General features: G+C 39.2%; 1 protein-coding gene across 1 annotated transcript in view; it reads right to left on the reverse strand.

The window, feature by feature from the left end:
- Positions 1-13,058: 13,058 nt before the first annotated feature.
- Positions 13,059-25,532, reverse strand: part of LOC129845267 (ephrin type-A receptor 6-like) — a 56,084-nt gene continuing 43,610 nt past the window's right edge. The window contains exons 10-11 of the mRNA XM_055913138.1: positions 19,358-19,507; positions 13,059-16,571 (exon numbers count right to left, since the gene is read on the reverse strand). Of these exons, the coding sequence (XP_055769113.1) occupies positions 16,457-16,571; positions 19,358-19,507 (265 nt within the window). The 3' untranslated portion in view covers positions 13,059-16,456. The remainder of the gene's footprint in view (positions 16,572-19,357; positions 19,508-25,532) is intronic.

The raw sequence follows: 25,532 nt of genomic DNA on the forward strand, positions 1-25,532 counted from the left end.
GTGTATATTGATGTGTTGTATCTGTCTATTTAACCTGTCAGTGTGTATATTGATGTGTTGTCTGAGTCTATTTAACCTGTCAGTGTGTATATTGATGTGTTGTATCTGTCTGAGTCTATTTAACCTGTCAGTGTGTATATTGATGTGTTGTATCTGTCTATTTAACCTGTCAGTGTGTATATTGATGTGTTGTCTGAGTCTATTTAACCTGTCAGTGTGTATATTGATGTGATGTCTGAGTCTATTTAACCTGTCAGTGTGTATATTGATGTGTTGTATCTGTCTGAGTCTATTTAACCTGTCAGTGTGTATATTGATGTGTTGTATCTGTCTGAGTCTATTTAACCTGTCAGTGTGTATATTGATGTGATGTCTGAGTCTATTTAACCTGTCAGTGTGTATATTGATGTGATGTATCTGTCTATTTAACCTGTCAGTGTGTATATTGATGTGTTGTTTGAGTCTATTTAACCTGTCAGTGTGTATATTGATGTGTTGTATCTGTCTATTTAACCTGTCAGTGTGTATATTGATGTGATGTATCTGTCTATTTAACCTGTCAGTGTGTATATTGATGTGTTGTATCTGTCTATTTAACCTGTCAGTGTGTATATTGATGTGTTGTATCTGTCTATTTAACCTGTCAGTGTGTATATTGATGTGATGTCTGAGTCTATTTAACCTGTCAGTGTGTATATTGATGTGATGTATCTGTCTATTTAACCTGTCAGTGTGTATATTGATGTGATGTCTGAGTCTATTTAACCTGTCAGTGTGTATATTGATGTGTTGTATCTGTCTATTTAACCTGTCAGTGTGTATATTGATGTGTTGTATCTGTCTATTTAACCTGTCAGTGTGTATATTGATGTGATGTATCTGTCTATTTAACCTGTCTGTGTGTATATTGATGTGTTGTCTGAGTCTATTTAACCTGTCAGTGTGTATATTGATGTGTTGTATCTGTCTGAGTCTATTTAACCTGTCAGTGTGTATATTGATGTGATGTATCTGTCTATTTAACCTGTCAGTGTGTATATTGATGTGTTGTATCTGTCTATTTAACCTGTCAGTGTGTATATTGATGTGTTGTCTGAGTCTATTTAACCTGTCAGTGTGTATATTGATGTGATGTCTGAGTCTATTTAACCTGTCAGTGTGTATATTGATGTGATGTCTGAGTCTATTTAACCTGTCAGTGTGTATATTGATGTGTTGTATCTGTCTATTTAACCTGTCAGTGTGAATATTGATGTGATGTATCTGTCTATTTAACCTGTCAGTGTGAATATTGATGTGATGTATCTGTCTATTTAACCTGTCAGTGTGTATATTGATGTGTTGTATCTGTCTATTTAACCTGTCAGTGTGTATATTGATGTGTTGTATCTGTCTGAGTCTATTTAACCTGTCAGTGTGTATATTGATGTGATGTATCTGTCTATTTAACCTGTCAGTGTGTATATTGATGTGATGTATCTGTCTATTTAACCTGTCAGTGTGTATATTGATGTGATGTATCTGTCTATTTAACCTGTCAGTGTGTATATTGATGTGTTGTATCTGTCTATTTAACCTGTCAGTGTGTATAATGATGTGTTGTATCTGTCTGAGTCTATTTAACCTGTCAGTGTGTATATTGATGTGATGTCTGAGTCTATTTAACCTGTCAGTGTGAATATTGATGTGATGTATCTGTCTATTTAACCTGTCAGTGTGTATATTGATGTGTTGTATCTGTCTGAGTCTATTTAACCTGTCAGTGTGTATATTGATGTGATGTATCTGTCTATTTAACCTGTCAGTGTGTATATTGATGTGATGTATCTGTCTATTTAACCTGTCAGTGTGTATATTGATGTGTTGTATCTTTCTATTTAACCTGTCAGTGTGTATATTGATGTGTTGTCTGAGTCTATTTAACCTGTCAGTGTGTATATTGATGTGATGTATCTGTCTGAGTCTATTTAACCTGTCAGTGTGTATATTGATGTGATGTATCTGTCTATTTAACCTGTCAGAGTGTATATATGTATGTGTTGTATCTGTCTGAGTCTATTTAACCTGTCAGTGTGTATATTGATGTGATGTATCTGTCTATTTAACCTGTCAGTGTGTATATTGATGTGATGTATCTGTCTATTTAACCTGTCAGTGTGTATATTGATGTGTTGTATCTGTCTATTTAACCTGTCAGTGTGTATATTGATGTGTTGTATCTGTCTATTTAACCTGTCAGTGTGTATATTGATGTGATGTATCTGTCTATTTAACCTGTCAGTGTGTATATTGATGTGATGTATCTGTCTATTTAACCTGTCAGTGTGTATATTGATGTGTTGTATCTGTCTATTTAACCTGTCAGTGTGTATATTGATGTGATGTATCTGTCTATTTAACCTGTCAGTGTGTATATTGATGTGTTGTATCTGAGTCTATTTAACCTGTCAGTGTGTATATTGATTTGTTGTATCTGTCTATTTAACCTGTCAGTGTGTATATTGATGTGATGTATCTGTCTATTTAACCTGTCAGTGTGTATAATGATGTGTTGTATCTGAGTCTATTTAACCTGTCAGTGTGTATATTGATGTGATGTATCTGTCTATTTAACCTGTCAGTGTGTATATTGATGTGATGTATCTGTCTATTTAACCTGTCAGTGTGTATATTGATGTGATGTCTGAGTCTATTTAACCTGTCAGTGTGTATATTGATGTGTTGTATCTGTCTATTTAACCTGTCAGTGTGTATATTGATGTGATGTCTGAGTCTATTTAACCTGTCAGTGTGTATATTGATGTGATGTATCTGTCTATTTAACCTGTCAGTGTGTATATTGATGTGTTGTATCTGTCTGAGTCTATTTAACCTGTCAGTGTGTATATTGATGTGTTGTCTGAGTCTATTTAACCTGTCAGTGTGTATATTGATGTGTTGTATCTGTCTGAGTCTATTTAACCTGTCAGTGTGTATATTGATGTGTTGTCTGAGTCTATTTAACCTGTCAGTGTGTATATTGATGTGTTGTCTGAGTCTATTTAACCTGTCAGTGTGTATATTGATGTGTTGTCTGAGTCTATTTAACCTGTCAGTGTGTATATTGATGTGTTGTCTGAGTCTATTTAACCTGTCAGTGTGTATATTGATGTGTTGTATCTGTCTGAGTCTATTTAACCTGTCAGTGTGTATATTGATGTGATGTATCTGTCTATTTAACCTGTCAGTGTGTATATTGATGTGATGTATCTGTCTATTTAACCTGTCAGTGTGTATATTGATGTGTTATCTGAGTCTATTTAACCTGTCAGTGTGTATATTGATGTGATGTATCTGTCTATTTAACCTGTCAGTGTGTATATTGATGTGATGTATCTGTAAATTTAACCTGTCAGTGTGTATATTGATGTGATGTGTGTCTATTTAACCTGTCAGTGTGTATATTGATGTGTTGTATCTGTCTGAGTCTATTTAACCTGTCAGTGTGTATATTGATGTGTTGTCTGAGTCTATTTAACCTGTCAGTGTGTATATTGATGTGATGTATCTGTCTATTTAACCTGTCAGTGTGTATATTGATGTGTTATCTGAGTCTATTTAACCTGTCAGTGTGTATATTGATGTGATGTATCTGTCTATTTAACCTGTCAGTGTGTATATTGATGTGTTGTATCTGTCTATTTAACCTGTCAGTGTGTATATTGATGTGATGTATCTGTCTATTTAACCTGTCAGTGTGTATATTGATGTGTTGTATCTGTCTATTTAACCTGTCAGTGTGTATATTGATGTGATGTCTGAGTCTATTTAACCTGTCAGTGTGTATATTGATGTGATGTATCTGTCTATTTAACCTGTCAGTGTGAATATTGATGTGTTGTATCTGTCTGAGTCTATTTAACCTGTCAGTGTGTATATTGATGTGATGTATCTGTCTATTTAACCTGTCAGTGTGTATATTGATGTGTTGTATCTGTCTATTTAACCTGTCAGTGTGTATATTGATGTGATGTATCTGTCTTAGTCTATTTAACCTGTCAGTGTGAATATTGATGTGTTGTCTGAGTCTATTTAACCTGTCAGTGTGTATATTGATGTGTTGTATCTGTCTATTTAACCTGTCAGTGTGTATATTGATGTGTTGTATCTGTCTATTTAACCTGTCAGTGTGTATATTGATGTGTTGTATCTGTCTATTTAACCTGTCAGTGTGTATATTGATGTGATGTATCTGTCTATTTAACCTGTCAGTGTGTATATTGATGTGTTGTATCTGTCTATTTAACCTGTCAGTGTGTATATTGATGTGTTGTCTGAGTCTATTTAACCTGTCAGTGTGTATATTGATGTGTTGTATCTGTCTGAGTCTATTTAACCTGTCAGTGTGTATATTGATGTGTTGTATCTGTCTATTTAACCTGTCAGTGTGTATATTGATGTGTTGTCTGAGTCTATTTAACCTGTCAGTGTGTATATTGATGTGATGTCTGAGTCTATTTAACCTGTCAGTGTGTATATTGATGTGTTGTATCTGTCTGAGTCTATTTAACCTGTCAGTGTGTATATTGATGTGTTGTATCTGTCTGAGTCTATTTAACCTGTCAGTGTGTATATTGATGTGATGTATCTGTCTATTTAACCTGTCAGTGTGTATATTGATGTGTTATCTGAGTCTATTTAACCTGTCAGTGTGTATATTGATGTGATGTATCTGTCTATTTAACCTGTCAGTGTGTATATTGATGTGATGTATCTGTCTATTTAACCTGTCAGTGTGTATATTGATGTGATGTATCTGTCTATTTAACCTGTCAGTGTGTATATTGATGTGTTGTATCTGTCTATTTAACCTGTCAGTGTGTATATTGATGTGATGTCTGAGTCTATTTAACCTGTCAGTGTGTATATTGATGTGATGTATCTGTCTATTTAACCTGTCAGTGTGTATATTGATGTGATGTCTGAGTCTATTTAACCTGTCAGTGTGTATATTGATGTGTTGTATCTGTCTATTTAACCTGTCAGTGTGTATATTGATGTGATGTATCTGTCTATTTAACCTGTCTGTGTGTATATTGATGTGTTGTCTGAGTCTATTTAACCTGTCAGTGTGTATATTGATGTGTTGTATCTGTCTGAGTCTATTTAACCTGTCAGTGTGTATATTGATGTGATGTATCTGTCTATTTAACCTGTCAGTGTGTATATTGATGTGTTGTATCTGTCTATTTAACCTGTCAGTGTGTATATTGATGTGTTGTCTGAGTCTATTTAACCTGTCAGTGTGTATATTGATGTGATGTCTGAGTCTATTTAACCTGTCAGTGTGTATATTGATGTGATGTCTGAGTCTATTTAACCTGTCAGTGTGTATATTGATGTGTTGTCTGAGTCTATTTAACCTGTCAGTGTGTATATTGATGTGTTGTATCTGTCTATTTAACCTGTCAGTGTGTATATTGATGTGTTGTATCTGTCTGAGTCTATTTAACCTGTCAGTGTGTATATTGATGTGATGTATCTGTCTATTTAACCTGTCAGTGTGTATATTGATGTGATGTATCTGTCTATTTAACCTGTCTGTGTGTATATTGATGTGATGTATCTGTCTATTTAACCTGTCAGTGTGTATATTGATGTGTTGTATCTGTCTATTTAACCTGTCAGTGTGTATAATGATGTGTTGTATCTGTCTGAGTCTATTTAACCTGTCAGTGTGTATATTGATGTGATGTCTGAGTCTATTTAACCTGTCAGTGTGAATATTGATGTGATGTATCTGTCTATTTAACCTGTCAGTGTGTATATTGATGTGTTGTATCTGTCTGAGTCTATTTAACCTGTCAGTGTGTATATTGATGTGATGTATCTGTCTATTTAACCTGTCAGTGTGTATATTGATGTGATGTATCTGTCTATTTAACCTGTCAGTGTGTATATTGATGTGATGTATCTGTCTATTTAACCTGTCAGTGTGTATATTGATGTGTTATATCTGTCTATTTAACCTGTCAGTGTGTATATTGATGTGATGTATCTGTCTGAGTCTATTTAACCTGTCAGTGTGTATATTGATGTGATGTATCTGTCTATTTAACCTGTCAGAGTGTATATATGTATGTGTTGTATCTGTCTGAGTCTATTTAACCTGTCAGTGTGTATATTGATGTGATGTATCTGTCTATTTAACCTGTCAGTGTGTATATTGATGTGATGTATCTGTCTATTTAACCTGTCAGTGTGTATATTGATGTGTTGTATCTGTCTATTTAACCTGTCAGTGTGTATATTGATGTGTTGTATCTGTCTATTTAACCTGTCAGTGTGTATATTGATGTGATGTATCTGTCTATTTAACCTGTCAGTGTGTATATTGATGTGATGTATCTGTCTATTTAACCTGTCAGTGTGTATATTGATGTGTTGTATCTGTCTATTTAACCTGTCAGTGTGTATATTGATGTGATGTATCTGTCTATTTAACCTGTCAGTGTGTATATTGATGTGTTGTATCTGAGTCTATTTAACCTGTCAGTGTGTATATTGATTTGTTGTATCTGTCTATTTAACCTGTCAGTGTGTATATTGATGTGATGTATCTGTCTATTTAACCTGTCAGTGTGTATAATGATGTGTTGTATCTGAGTCTATTTAACCTGTCAGTGTGTATATTGATGTGATGTATCTGTCTATTTAACCTGTCAGTGTGTATATTGATGTGATGTATCTGTCTATTTAACCTGTCAGTGTGTATATTGATGTGATGTCTGAGTCTATTTAACCTGTCAGTGTGTATATTGATGTGTTGTATCTGTCTATTTAACCTGTCAGTGTGTATATTGATGTGATGTCTGAGTCTATTTAACCTGTCAGTGTGTATATTGATGTGATGTATCTGTCTATTTAACCTGTCAGTGTGTATATTGATGTGTTGTATCTGTCTGAGTCTATTTAACCTGTCAGTGTGTATATTGATGTGTTGTCTGAGTCTATTTAACCTGTCAGTGTGTATATTGATGTGTTGTATCTGTCTGAGTCTATTTAACCTGTCAGTGTGTATATTGATGTGTTGTCTGAGTCTATTTAACCTGTCAGTGTGTATATTGATGTGTTGTCTGAGTCTATTTAACCTGTCAGTGTGTATATTGATGTGTTGTCTGAGTCTATTTAACCTGTCAGTGTGTATATTGATGTGTTGTCTGAGTCTATTTAACCTGTCAGTGTGTATATTGATGTGTTGTATCTGTCTGAGTCTATTTAACCTGTCAGTGTGTATATTGATGTGATGTATCTGTCTATTTAACCTGTCAGTGTGTATATTGATGTGATGTATCTGTCTATTTAACCTGTCAGTGTGTATATTGATGTGTTATCTGAGTCTATTTAACCTGTCAGTGTGTATATTGATGTGATGTATCTGTCTATTTAACCTGTCAGTGTGTATATTGATGTGTTGTATCTGTCTATTTAACCTGTCAGTGTGTATATTGATGTGTTGTATCTGTCTGAGTCTATTTAACCTGTCAGTGTGTATATTGATGTGTTGTCTGAGTCTATTTAACCTGTCAGTGTGTATATTGATGTGATGTATCTGTCTATTTAACCTGTCAGTGTGTATATTGATGTGTTATCTGAGTCTATTTAACCTGTCAGTGTGTATATTGATGTGATGTATCTGTCTATTTAACCTGTCAGTGTGTATATTGATGTGTTGTATCTGTCTATTTAACCTGTCAGTGTGTATATTGATGTGATGTATCTGTCTATTTAACCTGTCAGTGTGTATATTGATGTGTTGTATCTGTCTATTTAACCTGTCAGTGTGTATATTGATGTGATGTCTGAGTCTATTTAACCTGTCAGTGTGTATATTGATGTGTTATCTGAGTCTATTTAACCTGTCAGTGTGTATATTGATGTGATGTATCTGTCTATTTAACCTGTCAGTGTGAATATTGATGTGTTGTATCTGTCTGAGTCTATTTAACCTGTCAGTGTGTATATTGATGTGATGTATCTGTCTATTTAACCTGTCAGTGTGTATATTGATGTGTTGTATCTTTCTATTTAACCTGTCAGTGTGTATATTGATGTGTTGTATCTGTCTATTTAACCTGTCAGTGTGTATATTGATGTGTTGTATCTGTCTATTTAACCTGTCAGTGTGTATATTGATGTGATGTATCTGTCTTAGTCTATTTAACCTGTCAGTGTGAATATTGATGTGTTGTCTGAGTCTATTTAACCTGTCAGTGTGTATATTGATGTGTTGTATCTGTCTATTTAACCTGTCAGTGTGTATATTGATGTGTTGTATCTGTCTATTTAACCTGTCAGTGTGTATATTGATGTGTTGTATCTGTCTATTTAACCTGTCAGTGTGTATATTGATGTGATGTATCTGTCTTAGTCTATTTAACCTGTCAGTGTGAATATTGATGTGTTGTCTGAGTCTATTTAACCTGTCAGTGTGTATATTGATGTGATGTATCTGTCTATTTAACCTGTCAGTGTGTATATTGATGTGGTGTCTGAGTCTATTTAACCTGTCAGTGTGTATATTGATGTGTTGTCTGAGTCTATTTAACCTGTCAGTGTGTATATTGATGTGTTGTATCTGTCTATTTAACCTGTCAGTGTGTATATTGATGTGGTGTCTGAGTCTATTTAACCTGTCAGTGTGTATATTGATGTGTTGTCTGAGTCTATTTAACCTGTCAGTGTGTATATTGATGTGTTGTCTGAGTCTATTTAACCTGTCAGTGTGTATATTGATGTGTTGTATCTGTCTATTTAACCTGTCAGTGTGTATATTGATGTGTTGTATCTGTCTGAGTCTATTTAACCTGTCAGTGTGTATATTGATGTGATGTATCTGTCTATTTAACCTGTCAGTGTGTATATTGATGTGATGTATCTGTCTATTTAACCTGTCAGTGTGTATATTGATGTGATGTATCTGTCTATTTAACCTGTCAGTGTGTATATTGATGTGTTGTATCTGTCTATTTAACCTGTCAGTGTGTATATTGATGTGATGTATCTGTCTATTTAACCTGTCAGTGTGTATATTGATGTGATGTCTCTGTCTATTTAACCTGTCAGTGTGTATATTGATGTGATGTCTGAGTCTATTTAACCTGTCAGTGTGTATATTGATGTGTTGTATCTGTCTGAGTCTATTTAACCTGTCAGTGTGTATATTGATGTGTTGTATCTGTCTATTTAACCTGTCAGTGTGTATATTGATGTGTTGTCTGAGTCTATTTAACCTGTCAGTGTGTATATTGATGTGATGTATCTGTCTATTTAACCTGTCAGTGTGAATATTGATGTGATGTCTGAGTCTATTTAACCTGTCAGTGTGAATATTGATGTGTTGTATCTGTCTGAGTCTATTTAACCTGTCAGTGTGTATATTGATGTGATGTATCTGTCTATTTAACCTGTCAGTGTGTATATTGATGTGATGTATCTGTCTATTTAACCTGTCAGTGTGTATATTGATGTGATGTATCTGTCTATTTAACCTGTCAGTGTGTATATTGATGTGTTGTATCTGTCTATTTAACCTGTCAGTGTGTATATTGATGTGATGTATCTGTCTATTTAACCTGTCAGTGTGTATATTGATGTGTTGTATCTGTCTATTTAACCTGTCAGTGTGTATATTGCTGTGTTGTATCTGTCTATTTAACCTGTCAGTGTGTATATTGATGTGATGTCTGAGTCTATTTAACCTGTCAGTGTGTATATTGATGTGATGTCTGAGTCTATTTAACCTGTCAGTGTGTATATTGATGTGATGTATCTGTCTATTTAACCTGTCAGTGTGTATATTGATGTGATGTATCTGTCTATTTAACCTGTCAGTGTGTATATTGATGTGATGTATCTGTCTGAGTCTATTTAACCTGTCAGTGTGTATATTGATGTGATGTATCTGTCTGAGTCTATTTAACCTGTCAGTGTGTATATTGATGTGTTGTATCTGTCTATTTAACCTGTCAGTGTGTATATTGATGTGATGTCTGAGTCTATTTAACCTGTCAGTGTGTATATTGATGTGTTATATCTGTCTATTTAACCTGTCAGTGTGTATATTGATGTGATGTATCTGTCTATTTAACCTGTCAGTGTGTATATTGATGTGATGTATCTGTCTATTTAACCTGTCAGTGTGTATATTGATGTGTTGTATCTGTCTATTTAACCTGTCAGTGTGTATATTGATGTGATGTATCTGTCTATTTAACCTGTCAGTGTGTATATTGATGTGATGTCTGAGTCTATTTAACCTGTCAGTGTGTATATTGATGTGTTGTCTGAGTCTATTTAACCTGTCAGTGTGTATATTGATGTGATGTATCTGTCTATTTAACCTGTCAGTGTGTATATTGATGTGATGTCTGAGTCTATTTAACCTGTCAGTGTGTATATTGATGTGATGTATCTGTCTGAGTCTATTTAACCTGTCAGTGTGTATATTGATGTGTTGTATCTGTCTATTTAACCTGTCAGTGTGTATATTGATGTGTTGTATCTGTCTATTTAACCTGTCAGTGTGTATATTGATGTGATGTATCTGTCTATTTAACCTGTCAGTGTGTATATTGATGTGATGTATCTGTCTATTTAACCTGTCAGTGTGTATATTGATGTGATGTATCTGTCTATTTAACCTGTCAGTGTGTATATTGATGTGTTGTATCTGTCTATTTAACCTGTCAGTGTGTATATTGATGTGTTGTATCTGTCTATTTAACCTGTCAGTGTGTATATTGATGTGATGTCTGAGTCTATTTAACCTGTCAGTGTGTATATTGATGTGATGTATCTGTCTATTTAACCTGTCAGTGTGTATATTGATGTGTTGTATCTGTCTATTTAACCTGTCAGTGTGTATATTGATGTGATGTATCTGTCTGAGTCTATTTAACCTGTCAGTGTGTATATTGATGTGTTGTATCTGTCTGAGTCTATTTAACCTGTCAGTGTGTATATTGATGTGTTTTCTGAGTCTATTTAACCTGTCAGTGTGTATATTGATGTGTTGTATCTGTCTATTTAACCTGTCAGTGTGTATATTGATGTGATGTATCTGTCTATTTAACCTGTCAGTGTGTATATTGATGTGTTGTCTGAGTCTATTTAACCTGTCAGTGTGTATATTGATGTGATGTATCTGTCTATTTAACCTGTCAGTGTGTATATTGATGTGGTGTCTGAGTCTATTTAACCTGTCAGTGTGTATATTGATGTGATGTCTGAGTCTATTTAACCTGTCAGTGTGTATATTGATGTGATGTATCTGTCTGAGTCTATTTTACCTGTCAGTGTGAATATTGACGTGTTGTAGCTGTCTGAGTCTATTTAACCTGTCAGTGTGTATATTGATGTGTTGTCTGAGTCTATTTAACCTGTCAGTGTGAATATTGATGTGTTACATTTCCTACCATGGTTCCATCATGCTTTCCAAAGGCCCTTGGTCCGCAATACATTAACCTACATTAGTACCCCATCCCAGAACAACAGGACAGAAAATATAGAATATTCAGGGTTCTCCAACCCTGTTCCTGGAGAGCTACCGTCCAGAAGGATTTCGTTTCAACCCTGTTCCTGGAGAGATACCCTCCTGGAGGTTTACACTCTACAGGAGGGTCTCTCTCCAGGAACAGGGTTGGAGTGTAAACCTACAGGAGGGTATCTCCAGGAACAGGGTTGGAGTGTAAACCTACAGGAGGGTGTCTCTCCAGGAACAGGGTTGGAGTTAAAACCTTCAGGAGGGTCTCTCTGCAGGAACAGGGTCGGAGTTAAAACCTACAGGAGGGTTTCTCTCCAGGAACAGGGTTGGAGTTAAAACCTACAGGAGGGTCTCTCTGCAGGAACAGGGTTGGAGTTAAAACCTACAGGAGGGTATCTCCGGGAACAGGGTTGGAGTTAAAACCTACAGGAGGGTTTCTCTCCAGGAACAGGGTTGGAGTAAAAACCTCCAGGAGGGTCTCTCTCCAGGAACAGGGTTGGAGTAAAAACCTCCAGGAGGGTCTCTCTCCAGGAACAGGGTCGGAGTTAAAACCTCCAGGAGGGTCTCTCTGCAGGAACAGGGTTGGAGTTAAAACCTACAGGAGGGTATCTCTCCAGGAACAGGGTTGGAGTTAAAACCTACGAGAGGGTCTCTCTCCAGGAACAGGGTTGGAGTTAAAACCTACAAGAGGGTCTCTCTCCAGGAACAGGGTTGGAGTTAAAACCTCCAGGAGGGTCTCTCTCCAGGAACAGGGTTGGAGTTAAAACCTCCAGGAGGGTCTCTCTGCAGGAACAGGGTTGGAGTTAAAACCTACAGAAGGGTATCTCTCCAGGAACAGGGTTGGAGTTAAAACCTCCAGGAGGGTCTCTCTCCAGGAACAGGGTTGGAGTTAAAACCTACAGGAGGGTATCTCTCCAGGAACAGGGTTGGAGTTAAAACCTACAAGAGGGTCTCTGCAGGAACAGGGTTGGAGTTAAAACCTCCAGGAGGGTCTCTCTGCAGGAACAGGGTTGGAGTTAAAACCTCCAGGAGGGTCTCTCTCCAGGAACAGGGTCGGAGTTAAAACCTCCAGGAGGGTCTCTCTGCAGGAACAGGGTTGGAGTTAAAACCTACAGGAGGGTATCTCTCCAGGAACAGGGTTGGAGTTAAAACCTACAAGAGGGTCTCTCTCCAGGAACAGGGTTGGAGTTAAAACCTCCAGGAGGGTCTCTCTCCAGGAACAGGGTTGGAGTTAAAACCTACAGGAGGGTATCTCTCCAGGAACAGGGTTGGAGTTAAAACCTACAAGAGGGTCTCTCTCCAGGAACAGGGTTGGAGTTAAAACCTCCAGGAGGGTCTCTCTCCAGGAACAGGGTTGGAGTGTAAACCTACAGGAGGGTATCTCTCCAGGAACAGGGTTGGAGTGTAAACCTCCAGGAGGGTCTCTCTCCAGGAACAGGGTTGGAGTGTAAACCTACAGGAGGGTATCTCTCCAGGAACAGGGTTGGAGTGTAAACCTCCAGGAGCGTCTCTCTCCAGGAACAGGGTTGGAGTTAAAACCTCCAGGAGGGTTTCTCTCCAGGAACAGGGTTGGAGTTAAAACCTCCAGGAGGGTCTCTCTCCAGGAACAGGGTTGGAGTTAAAACCTACAAGAGGGTCTCTCTCCAGGAACAGGGTTGGAGTTAAAACCTCCAGGAGGGCCTCTCTCCAGGAACAGGGTCTGTTCTTATGGTTCATGCCTGGTCCCAGATCTGTTCTTATGGTTCATGCCTGGTCCCAGATCTGTTCTTATGGTTCATGCCTGGTCCCAGATCTGTTCTTATGGTCCATGTCTGAGGTTGTTTTCGGTTTGTGATTGGTTGTGGAGTTGAGTTGCTCTCTTCTCCTTGTTCTATAAGTGAGGAGACTGTAGCCTGGTCCCAGATCTGTTGGTGCCCTTGACTACTCTGTCCTTGTTAAACCAAACAAGGCATGGCAATGAGTGACAAAGCAACAGACTGTCAGTCAGTCAGCTAAGGAGACTGTAGCCTGGTCCCAGATCTGTTGGTGCCCTTGACTACTCTGTCCTTGTTAAACCAAACAAGGCATGGCAATGAGTGACAAAGCAACAGACTGTCAGTCAGTCAGCTAAGGAGACTGTAGCCTGGTCCCAGATCTGTCGGTGCCCTTGACTACTCTGTCCTTGTTAAACCAAACAAGGCATGGCAATGAGTGACAAAGCAACAGACTGTCAGTCAGTCAGCTAAGGAGACTGAATATTGCTGAGTAAAGATATAGATTGTGGATGAAAACTAAACAAGGATGTCTAATCAAACTGAACAAGGATGTCTAATCAAACTGAACAAGGATGTCTAATCAAACTGAACAAGGATGTCTAATCAAACTGAACAAGGATGTCTAATCAAACTGAACAAGGATGTATAATCAAACTGAACAAGGATGTCTAATCAAACTGAACAAGGATGACTAATCAAACTGAACAAGGATGTCTAATCAAACTGAACAAGGATGACTAATCAAGCTAAACAAGGATGTCTAATCAAACTGAACAAGGATGTCTAATCAAACTGAACAAGGATGTCTAATCAAACTGAACAAGGATGTCTAATCAAACTGAACAAGGATGTCTAATCAAACTGAACAAGGATGTCTAATCAAACTGAACAAGGATGTCTAATCAAACTGAACAAGGATGTCTAATCAAACTGAACAAGGATGACTAATCAAACTGAACAAGGATGTATAATCAAACTGAACAAGGATGTATAATCAAACTGAACAAGGATGTCTAATCAAACTGAACAAGGATGTCTAATCAAACTGAACAAGGATGACTAATCAAACTGAACAAGGATGTCTAATCAAACTGAACAAGGATGTCTAATCAAACTGAACAAGGATGACTAATCAAACTGAACAAGGATGTATAATCAAACTGAACAAGGATGTCTAATCAAACAAGGATGTATAATCAAACTGAACAAGGATGTATAATCAAACTGAACATGGATGTATAATCAAACTGAACAAGGATGTCTAATCAAACTAAACAAGGATGTCTAATCAAACTGAACAAGGATGTCTAATCAAACTGAACAAGGATGTCTAATCAAACTGAACAGGGATGTCTAATCAAACTGAACAAGGATGTCTAATCAAACTGAACAAGGATGTCTAATCAAACAAGGATGTCTAATCAAACTGAACAAGGATGTATAATCAAACTGAACAAGGATGTATAATCAAACTGAACAAGGATGTCTAATCAAACTGAACATGGATGTATAATCCAACTGAACAAGGATGTCTAATCAAACTGAACAAGGATGTCTAATCAAACTGAACAAGGATGTCTAATCAAACAAGGATGTCTAATCAAACTGAACAAGGATGTATAATCAAACTGAACAAGGATGTATAATCAAACTGAACAAGGATGTCTAATCAAACTGAACATGGATGTATAATCCAACTGAACAAGGATGTCTAATCAAACTGAACAAGGATGTCTAATCAAACTGAACAAGGATGTCTAATCAAACTAAACAAGGATGTCTAATCAAACTAAACAAGGATGTCTAATCAAACTGAACAAGGATGTATAATCAAACTGAACAAGGATGTATAATCAAACTGAACAAGGATGTATAATCAAACTGAACAAGGATGTATAATCAAACTGAACAAGGATGTATAATCAAACTGAACAAGGATGTCTAATCAAACTGAACAAGGATGTCTAATCAAACTAAACAAGGATGTCTAATCAAACTGAACAAGGATGTCTAATCAAACTGAACAAGGATGTCTAATCAAACTGAACAAGGATGTCTAATCAAACTGAACAAGGATGTCTAATCAAACTGAACAAGGATGTCTAATCAAACTGAACAAGGATGTCTAATCAAACTGAACAAGGCTTTTTCACAGAACATGTCTTTTGCACAAATACTTCATATATTATGGTTGATGATGGACTATACATTTATAAAATCAGATGTCATTCATTTGTCTTCTCTTTGCTCCAAAATCTCATCCACATTGTCCTTTATCTTCCAGTTGATCAGAATCTCCTCCACATTGTCCTTTCTCTTCTAGTTGGTCAGAATCTCCTCCATGTTGTCCTTTCTCTTCCAGTTGATCAGAATCTCCTCCACATTGTCCTTTATCTACCAGTTGATCAGAATCTCCTCCACATTGTCCTTTATCTTCCAGTTGATCAGACTCTCCTCCACAATGTCCTTTCTCTTCCAGTTGATCAGAATCTCCTCCACATTGTCCTTTCTCTTCTAGTTGGTCAGAATCTCCTCCACATTGTCCTTTCTCTTCCAGTTGGTCAGAATCTCCTCCACATTGTCCTTTCTCTTCCAGTTGGTCAGAATCTCCTCCACATTGTCCTTTCTCTTCTAGTTGGTCAGAATCTCCTCCATGTTGTCCTTTATCTTCCAGTTGGTCAGAATCTGCTGCTCAATAAATGAACAAGGAAACAAAACATCTGAAATAAAAGACACATTTTATCATCCCATTTTGTTCAAAAAAAATAGTGGTCTCTAAACTGAGAGTCCTGTTTCAATCCGTCTCCGTCCACTTGATTAGAGGAAGACCCATCAGTACACTTGTCTCTCCATGTGCTTCATACTGAATGTGTCTGTCCTAAACGGTGCACCATAAGGGAATAGGGTGCTGTTTAGGACGTGGGCTGAAACTACTTCCAATCCCCGGTCTTCTGGATCAAGGATAAGATGCCTCCATGGTAAACCATTGTAGTCCATGGGTAACAGTTCAACCAGTCTACCGAGAGAATATCTAGATTTTTTTTTTTAGAAACAAGCGTTTCTTATTGAACGAGTTCAGGAAAATCTCTCTCTGTTTCAGTTTGTTTTTTTCTTCCGTTTGGTGCCGAATGAACACACCCAGGCCTGTCTGTCTGTGCAGACGTTTTGGGGGGTTGGTTTAGTTGTGGAAGCCGTTGTGTTGGACGGTGAGGACCTGCAGACGGAGACTCTGAATGCTGCTCACGATCCTCCTCTGATGGCCAATCAGAGACACGCCGATACGCCTGACGTCCCTGAGGACAAGAGATACACTATATGAGTTAGGTTAACTGTTTAGAGGAGATACACACACTATATGAGTTAGGTTAACTGTTTATAGGGGATACACACACTATATGAGTTAGGTTAACTGTTTAGAGGAGATACAGACACTATATGAGTTAGGTTAACTGTTTAGAGGAGATACAGACACTATATGAGTTAGGTTATCTGTTTAGAGGAGATACAGACACTATATGAGTTAGGTTAACTGTTTAGAGGAGATACAGACACTATATGAGTTAGGTTATCTGTTTAGAGGAGATACAGACACTATATGAGTTAGGTTAACTGTTTAGAGGAGATACAGACACTATATGAGTTAGGTTAACTGTTCAGAGGAGATACAGACACTATATGAGTTAGGTTAACTGTTTATAGGGGATACAGACACTATATGAGTTAGGTTAACTGTTTAGAGGAGATACAGACACTATATGAGTTAGGTTAACTGTTTAGAGAAGATACAGACACTATATGAGTTAGGTTAACTGTTTAGAGGGGATACAGACACTATATGAGTTAGGTTAACTGTTCAGAGGAGATACAGACACTATATGAGTTAGGTTAACTGTTCAGAGGAGATACAGACACTATATGAGTTAGGTTAACTGTTTAGAGGGGATACAGACACTATATGAGTTAGGTTAACTTAACTGTTTAGAGGAGATACAGACACTATATGAGTTTGGTTAACTGTTTAGAGGAGATACAGACACTATATGAGTTAGGTTAACTGTTTAGAGGAGGTACAGACACTATATGAGTTAGGTTAACTGTTTAGAGGAGATACAGACACTATATGAGTTAGGTTAACTGTTTAGAGGAGATACAGACACTATATGAGTTAGGTTAACTGTTTAGAGGAGATACATACACTATATGAGTTAGGTTAACTGTTTAGAGGAGATACAGACACTATATGAGTTAGGTTAACTGTTTAGAGGAGATACAGACACTATATGAGTTAGGTTAACTGTTTAGAGGAGATACAGACACTATATGAGTTAGGTTAACTGTTTAGAGGAGATACAGACACTATATGAGTTAGGTTAACTTAACTGTTTAGAGGAGATACAGACACTATATGAGTTAGGTTAACTGTTTAGAGGAGATACAGACATTATATGAGTTAGGTTAACTGTTTAGAGGAGATACATACACTATATGAGTTAGGTTAACTGTTTAGAGGAGATACAGACACTATATGAGTTAGGTTAACTGTTTAGAGGAGATACAGACACTATATGAGTTAGGTTAACTTAACTGTTTAGAGGAGGAGATACAGACACTATATGAGTTAGGTTAACTGTTTAGAGGAGATACAGACACTAGGGTCTGGGCAGGGTGATGTTGTGGATGTTGGTGAGGGTCTGGGCAGGGTGATGTTGTGGATGTTGGTGAGGGTCTGGGCAGGGTGATGTTGTGGATGTTGGTGAGGGTCTGAGGGTCTGGGCAGGGTGATGTTGGTGAGGGTCTGGGCAGGGTGATGTTGTTGATGTTGGTGAGGGTCTGGGCAGGGTGATGTTGTGGATGTTGGTGAGGGTCTGGGCAGGGTGATGTTGTGGATGTTGGTGAGGGTCTGAGGGTCTGGGCAGGGTGATGTTGGTGAGGGTCTGGGCAGGGTGATGTTGTGGGTGTTGGTGAGGGTCTGGGCAGGGTGATGTTGTGGATGTTGGTGAGGGTCTGGGCAGGGTGATGTTGGTGAGGGTCTGGGCAGGGTGATGTTGGTGAGGGTCTGGGCAGGGTGATGTTGTGGGTGTTGGTGAGGGTCTGGGCAGGGTGATGTTGTGGATGTTGGTGAGGGTCTGGGCAGGGTGATTTTGTGGGTGTTGGTGAGGGTCTGGGCAGGGTGATGTTGTGGGTGTTGGTGAGGGTCTGGGCAGGGTGATGTTGTGGATGTTGGTGAGGGGCTGGGCAGGGTGATTTTGTGGATGTTGGTGAGGGGCTGGGCAGGGGTGATGTTGTGGATGTTGGTGAGGGTCTGGGCAGGGTGATGTTGTGGATGTTGGTGAGGGGCTGGGCAGGGTGATGTTGTGGGTGTTGGTGAGGGTCTGGGCAGGGTGATGTTGTGGATGTTGGTGAGGGGCTGGGCAGGGGTGATGTTGTGGGTGTTGGTGAGGGGCTGGGCAGGGGTGATGTTGTGGGTGTTGGTGAGGGTCTGGGCAGGGTGATGTTGTGGATGTTGGTGAGGGTCTGGGCAGGGGTGATGTTGTGGGTGTTGGTGAGGGTCTGGGCAGGGTGATGTTGTGGGTGTTGGTGAGGGTCTGGGCAGGGTGATGTTGTGGATGTTGGTGAGGGTCTGGGCAGGGTGATGTTGTGGATGTTGGTGAGGGTCTGGGCAGGGGTGATGTTGTGGGTGTTGGTGAGGGTCTGGGCAGGGTGATGTTGTGGGTGTTGGTGAGGGTCTGGGCAGGGTGATGTTGTGGATGTTGGTGAGGGTCTGGGCAGGGTGATGTTGTGGATGTTGGTGAGGGTCTGGGCAGGGTGATGTTGTAGATGTTGGTGAGGGTCTGGGGGTCTGGGCAGGGTGATGTTGTGGATGTTGGTGAGGGTCTGGGCAGGGTGATGTTGTGGATGTTGGTACGGTTAGTTTGTATGTGGGTGCTTTATATTGTAAAAATACATTTAAATTAAATATATAAGATGAACTCAATAATACACAGTAGATAGTTATATTGACTAAATAAATAATCTCTGGTCAGAATATGTGGAATAGGCTGCCATTTGAGAAGCAGCCGGTATCTCCTGATCTACTCACTCTATCCTCATGGTGGAGACAGAGTCCAGGGTGGTGAACCCTGCAGCCAGGAATTGGTGCTTGTATTGGCTCATCTTGATGGAGTCCAGCCAATCACCAATGGAGATGAACAGAGGGTAGCCCGGCATGTCCTCCGGGGATTCTGGAAAACTGAGTCGATACAGAGAGAAAGTAAATGGGAGATATGAGAGACTGAGCTGGTGGAGCCAAACGCTTGTGTTACTAGCTGCTAATAGGGTAGTCAAATGCTTAGATTACTAGCTCCTAATAGGGGAGTCAAATGTTTAGGTTACTAGCTCCTAATAGGGCAGCCAAATGCTTAGGTTACTAGCTCCTAATAGGGCAGTCAAATGCTTAGGTTACTAGCTCCTAATAGGGCAGCCAAATGCTTAGGTTACTAGCTCCTAATAGGGCAGGCAAATGCTTAGGTTACTAGCTCCTAATAGGGCAGTCAAATGTTTAGGTTACTAGCTCCTAATAGGGCAGCCAAATGTTTAGGTTACTAGCTGCTAATAGGGCAGTCAAATGCTTGTGTTACTAGCTCCTAATAGGGCAGTCAAATGTTTAGGTTACTAGCTCCTAATAGGGCAGTCAAATGTTTAGGTTACTAGCTCCTAATAGGGCAGCCAAATGCTTAGGTTACTAGCTCCTAATAGGGCAGCCAAATGTTTAGGTTACTAGCTGCTAATAGGGCAGCCAAATGCTTAGGTTACTAGCTCCTAATAGGGCAGCAAAATGCTTAGGTTACTAGCTCCTAATAGGGCAGTCAAATGCTTGTGTTACTAGCTCCTAATAGGGCAGCCAAATGCTTGTGTTACTAGCTCCTAATAGGGCAGTCAAATGCTTAGGTTACTAGCTCCTAATAGGGCAGTCAAATGCTTAGGTTACTAGCTCCTAATAGGGCAGTCAAATGTTTAGGTTACTCGCTCCTAATAGGGCAGTCAAATGCTTAGGTTACTAGCTCCTAATAGGGCAGTCAAATGCTTAGGTTACTAGCTCCTAATAGGGCAGTCAAATGCTTAGGTTACTAGCTCCTAATAGGGCAGTCAAATGTTTAGGTTACTCGCTCCTAATAGGGCAGTCAAATGTTTAGGTTACTAGCTCCTAATAGGGCAGTCAAATGTTTAGGTTACTAGCTGCTAATAGGGCAGTCAAATGCTTAGGTTACTAGCTCCTAATAGGGCAGCCAAATGCTTGTGTTACTAGCTCCTAATAGGGCAGCCAAATGCTTAGGTTACTAATTCCTAATAGGGGAGTCAAATGCTTAGGTTACTAGCTCCTAATAGGGCAGTCAAACGCTTGTATTACTAGCTCCTAATAGGGCAGCCAAATGCTTAGGTTACTAGCTCCTAATAGGGCAGCCAAATGTTTAGGTTACTAGCTGCTAATAGGACAGCCAAATGTTTAGGTTACTAGCTCCTAATAGGGCAGTCAAATGTGTAGGTTACTAGCTCCTAATAGGGCAGTCAAATGTTTAGGTTACTAGCTGCTAATAGGGCAGCCAAATGCTTAGGTTACTAGCTCCTAATAGGGCAGTCAAATGTGTAGGTTACTAGCTCCTAATAGGGCAGTCAAATGCTTAGGTTACTAGCTCCTAATAGGGCAGCCAAATGTTTAGGTTACTAGCTCCTAATAGGGCAGTCAAATGCTTGTGTTACTAGCTCCTAATAGGGCAGTCAAATGCTTGTGTTACTAGCTCCTAATAGGGCAGCCAAATGCTTGTGTTACTAGCTCCTAATAGGGCAGTCAAATGCTTAGGTTACTAGCTCCTAATAGGGCAGTCAAATGCTTAGGTTACTAGCTCCTATTAGGGCAGCCAAATGCTTAGGTTACTAGCTCCTAATAGGGCAGCCAAATGCTTAGGTTACTAGCTCCTAATAGGGCAGTCAAATGCTTAGGTTACTAGCTCCTAATAGGGCAGTCAAATGCTTAGGTTACTAGCTCCTAATAGGGCAGTCAAATGTTTAGGTTACTAGCTCCTAATAGGGCAGTCAAATGCTTAGGTTACTAGCTGCTAATAGGGCAGCCAAATGTTTAGGTTACTAGCTGCTAACAGCGCAGCAAAAACAGCAAAAACAAATACACAAATAATAATAATTAAAAAACTAGAAACAAGAAATCCTGAATGGGAATATGGGCCCGGCGGAGAGTCACTCTCCAACATAGTCCTTCAAACCGCATATCTTCTACAAGTCAAGGGCAGCTTGTCAGCCCGTTTCCCCCCCCTAAAAACAACACGATCCCATGAAGAAGCAGTATGAGGACAATGGTGTCCTGGAGTGTCATACCCATAACATAGATTAGGGAGGATGCCAACTAACTGACCCCCATTAAACCAGTCAATACATTTTTTCCAAACAGTAAAATTAATAAGTGACTAACAGAAAATACTGTAGACTGAACAACCATGTTTCACTAAGAGCTTAAAGGAAAGAGGAAACAATACCATGATTATGAGCTAACAGTCAAAAGACTGTAGTCTACTATTGAACAGGAAACAATACCATGATTATGGGCTAACAGTCAAAAGACTGTAGTCTACTATTGAACAGGAAACAATACCATGATTATGGGCTAACAGTCAAAAGACTGTAGTCTACTATTGAACAGGAAACAATACCATGATTATGAGCTAACAGTCAAAAGACTGTAGTCTACTATTGAACAGGAAACAATACCATGATTATGAGCTAACAGTCAAAAGACTGTAGTCTACTATTGAACAGGAAACAATACCATGATTATGAGCTAACAGTCAAAAGACTGTAGTCTACTATTGAACAGGAAACAATACCATGATTATGGGCTAACAGTCAAAAGACTGTAGTCTACTATTGAACAGGAAACAATACCATGATTATGAGCTAACAGTCAAAAGACTGTAGTCTACTATTGAACAGGAAACAATACCATGATTATGGGCTAACAGTCAAAAGACTGTAGTCTACTATTGAACAGGAAACAATACCATGATTATGGGCTAACAGTCAAAAGACTGTAGTCTACTATTGAACAGGAAACAATACCATGATTATGGGCTAACAGTCAAAAGACTGTAGTCTACTATTGAACAGGAAACAATACCATGATTATGGGCTAACAGTCAAAAGACGATAGTCTACTATTGAACAATCAACTCCTGTAATGAAGCAGCTAAGAAAAAAAGTCATTTTCAAACGTTTTCCAAAATGCAATTAGTGAGAAAACATTGTGCTAACCAGCACATCTAACGAGAGAGATTCCAGACGTGACCGAGATTAAAATCTCGATTAGAAACGAATGGATCTAATAGCAACAACTAGTATGGGCTGATAATATGACCAGGATGGGTTGTTAATATGACCAGGATGGGTTGATAATATAACCAGGATGGGTTGTTAATATGACCAGGATGGGTGGATAATATGACCAGGATGGGTTGATAATATGACCAGGATGGGTTGATAATATGACCAGGATGGGTTGTTAATATGACCAGGATGGGTTGATAATATGACCAGGATGGGTTGATAATATGACCAGGATGGGTTGATAATATGACCAGGATGGGTTGTTAATATGACCAGGATGGGTTGATAATATGACCAGGATGGGTTGATAATATGACCAGGATGGGTTGATAATATGACCAGGATGGGTTGATAATATGATCAGGATGGGTTGATAATATGACCAGGATGGGTTGATAATATGACCAGGATGGGTTGATAATATGACCAGGATGGGTTGATAATATGACCAGGATGGGTTGATAATATGACCAGGATGGGTTGATAATACGACCAGGATGGGTTGATAATATGACCAGGATGGGTTGATAATATGACCAGGATGGGTTGTTAATATAACCAGGATGGGTTGTTAATATGACCAGGATGGGTTGATAATATGACCAGGATGGCTTGATAACATGACCAGGATGGGTTGATAATATGACTAGGATGGGGGGTTGATAATATGACCAGGATGGGTTGATAATATGACCAGGATGGGTTGATAATATGACCAGGATGGGTTGATAATATGACCAGGATGGGTTGATTGATGACCAATGACTGGGCCAACCAATGACTGGGCCGACCAATGACTGGGCCGACCAATGACTGGGCTGACCAATGGCTGGGCTGACCAACGACTGGGCTGACCAACGACTGGGCCGACCAATGACTGGGCTGACCAATGACTGGGCTGACCAATGACTGGGCCGACCAATAACTGGGCTGACCAACGACTGGGCTGACCAATAACTGGGCTGACCAACGACTGGGCTGACTAATGACTGGGCTGACATACGACTGGGCTGACCAATGACTGGGCTGACCAACGACTGGGCTGACCAACGACTGGGCTGACCAATGACTGGGCTGACCAACGACTGGGCTGACCAACGACTAGGCTGACCAACGACTGGGCTGACCAATGACTGGGCTTATAAAAGCACATTGCTCTGGTGCTGTCTGACAGGATATTCTGCTCCTCTAACCAGACTATGTACTGTATTCTGCTCCTCTATCTAGACTATGTACTGTATTCTGCTCCTCTATCTAGACTATGTACTGTATTCTGCTCCTGTTCTGCTCCTCTATCTAGACTATGTACTGTATTCTGCTCCTCTAACTAGACTATGTACTGTATTCTGCTCCTCTATCTAGACTATGTACTGTATTCTGCTCCTCTATCTAGACTATGTACTGTATTCTGCTCCTCTATCTAGACTATGTACTGTATTCTGCTCCTCTAACTAGACTATGTACTGTATTCTGCTCCTCTATCTAGACCATGTACTGTATTCTGCTCCTCTAACTAGACTATGTACTGTAGTCTGCTCCTCTATCTAGACTATGTACTGTATTCTGCTCCTCTAACTAGACTATGTACTGTATTCTGCTCCTGTTCTGCTCCTCTATCTAGACTATGTACTGTATTCTGCTCCTCTAACTAGACTATGTACTGTATTCTGCTCCTCTATCTAGACTAAATACTGTATTCTGCTCCTCTATCTAGACTATGCACTGTATTCTGCTCCTCTAACTAGACTATGTACTGTATTCTGCTCCTCTATCTAGACTATATACTGTATTCTGCTCCTCTATCTAGACTATTTACTCTATTCTGCTCCTCTAACTAGACTATGTACTGTATTCTCCTCCTCTAACTAGACTATGTACTGTATTCTGCTCCTCTATCTAGACTATGTACTGTATTCTGCTCCTCTATCTAGACTATGTACTGTATTCTGCTCCTGTTCTGCTCCTCTATCTAGACTATGTACTGTATTCTGCTCCTCTAACTAGACTATGTACTGTATTCTGCTCCTCTATCTAGACTATGTACTGTATTCTGCTCCTCTATCTAGACTATGTACTGTATTCTGCTCCTCTATCTAGACTATGTACTGTATTCTGCTCCTCTATCTAGACTATGTACTGTATTCTGCTCCTCTAACTAGACTATGTACTGTATTCTGCTCCTCTATCTAGACTATGTACTGTATTCTGCTCCTCTATCTAGACTATGTACTGTATTCTGCTCCTCTATCTAGACTATGTACTGTATTCTGCTCCTGTTCTGCTCCTCTATCTAGACTATGTACTGTATTCTGCTCCTCTATCTAGACTATGTACTGTATTCTGCTCCTGTTCTGCTCCTCTATCTAGACTATGTACTGTATTCTGCTCCTCTAACTAGACTATGTACTGTATTCTGCCCCTCTATCTAGACTATGTACTATATTCTGTGTGATAAATAAGATACATGAGCGCTCAAATGTATTTCCGGCGGCTAACTGATTAAAGGTTAGGGTCCAGAGGTTAGGGTCAGGGGTTAAGATTAAAGGTTAACCTGTTAACATCCCTACAGTAGATACAATACAATGGCATTTTATTGTCCATCGAAACTGAAATGTAGATGGGAGGTTGACCTCTGACCCTAACCCCTGGATGTTGTCTGTGGATTGGTTGATTGGTTGTTCTTATCTGTGTACGTGGTCCACTAGTGATAGCTGACTACTGGAATTAGGGTTAGGGTCAGGGGTCAGAGGTTAGGGTTGGGGGTCAGTGGTTAGGGTCGGGGTTCAGCAGTCAGGTTTAGGGATCAGGGTTAGGGGTTAGGGTCAGGGTTAGGGTCATCGGTCAGGGTCAGAGGTTAGGGTCAGGGATCTGGGTTAGGGTCAGCG

Source organism: Salvelinus fontinalis, unplaced genomic scaffold (assembly GCF_029448725.1).
Source record: "Salvelinus fontinalis isolate EN_2023a unplaced genomic scaffold, ASM2944872v1 scaffold_0260, whole genome shotgun sequence".
NCBI lineage: Eukaryota > Metazoa > Chordata > Actinopteri > Salmoniformes > Salmonidae > Salvelinus > Salvelinus fontinalis.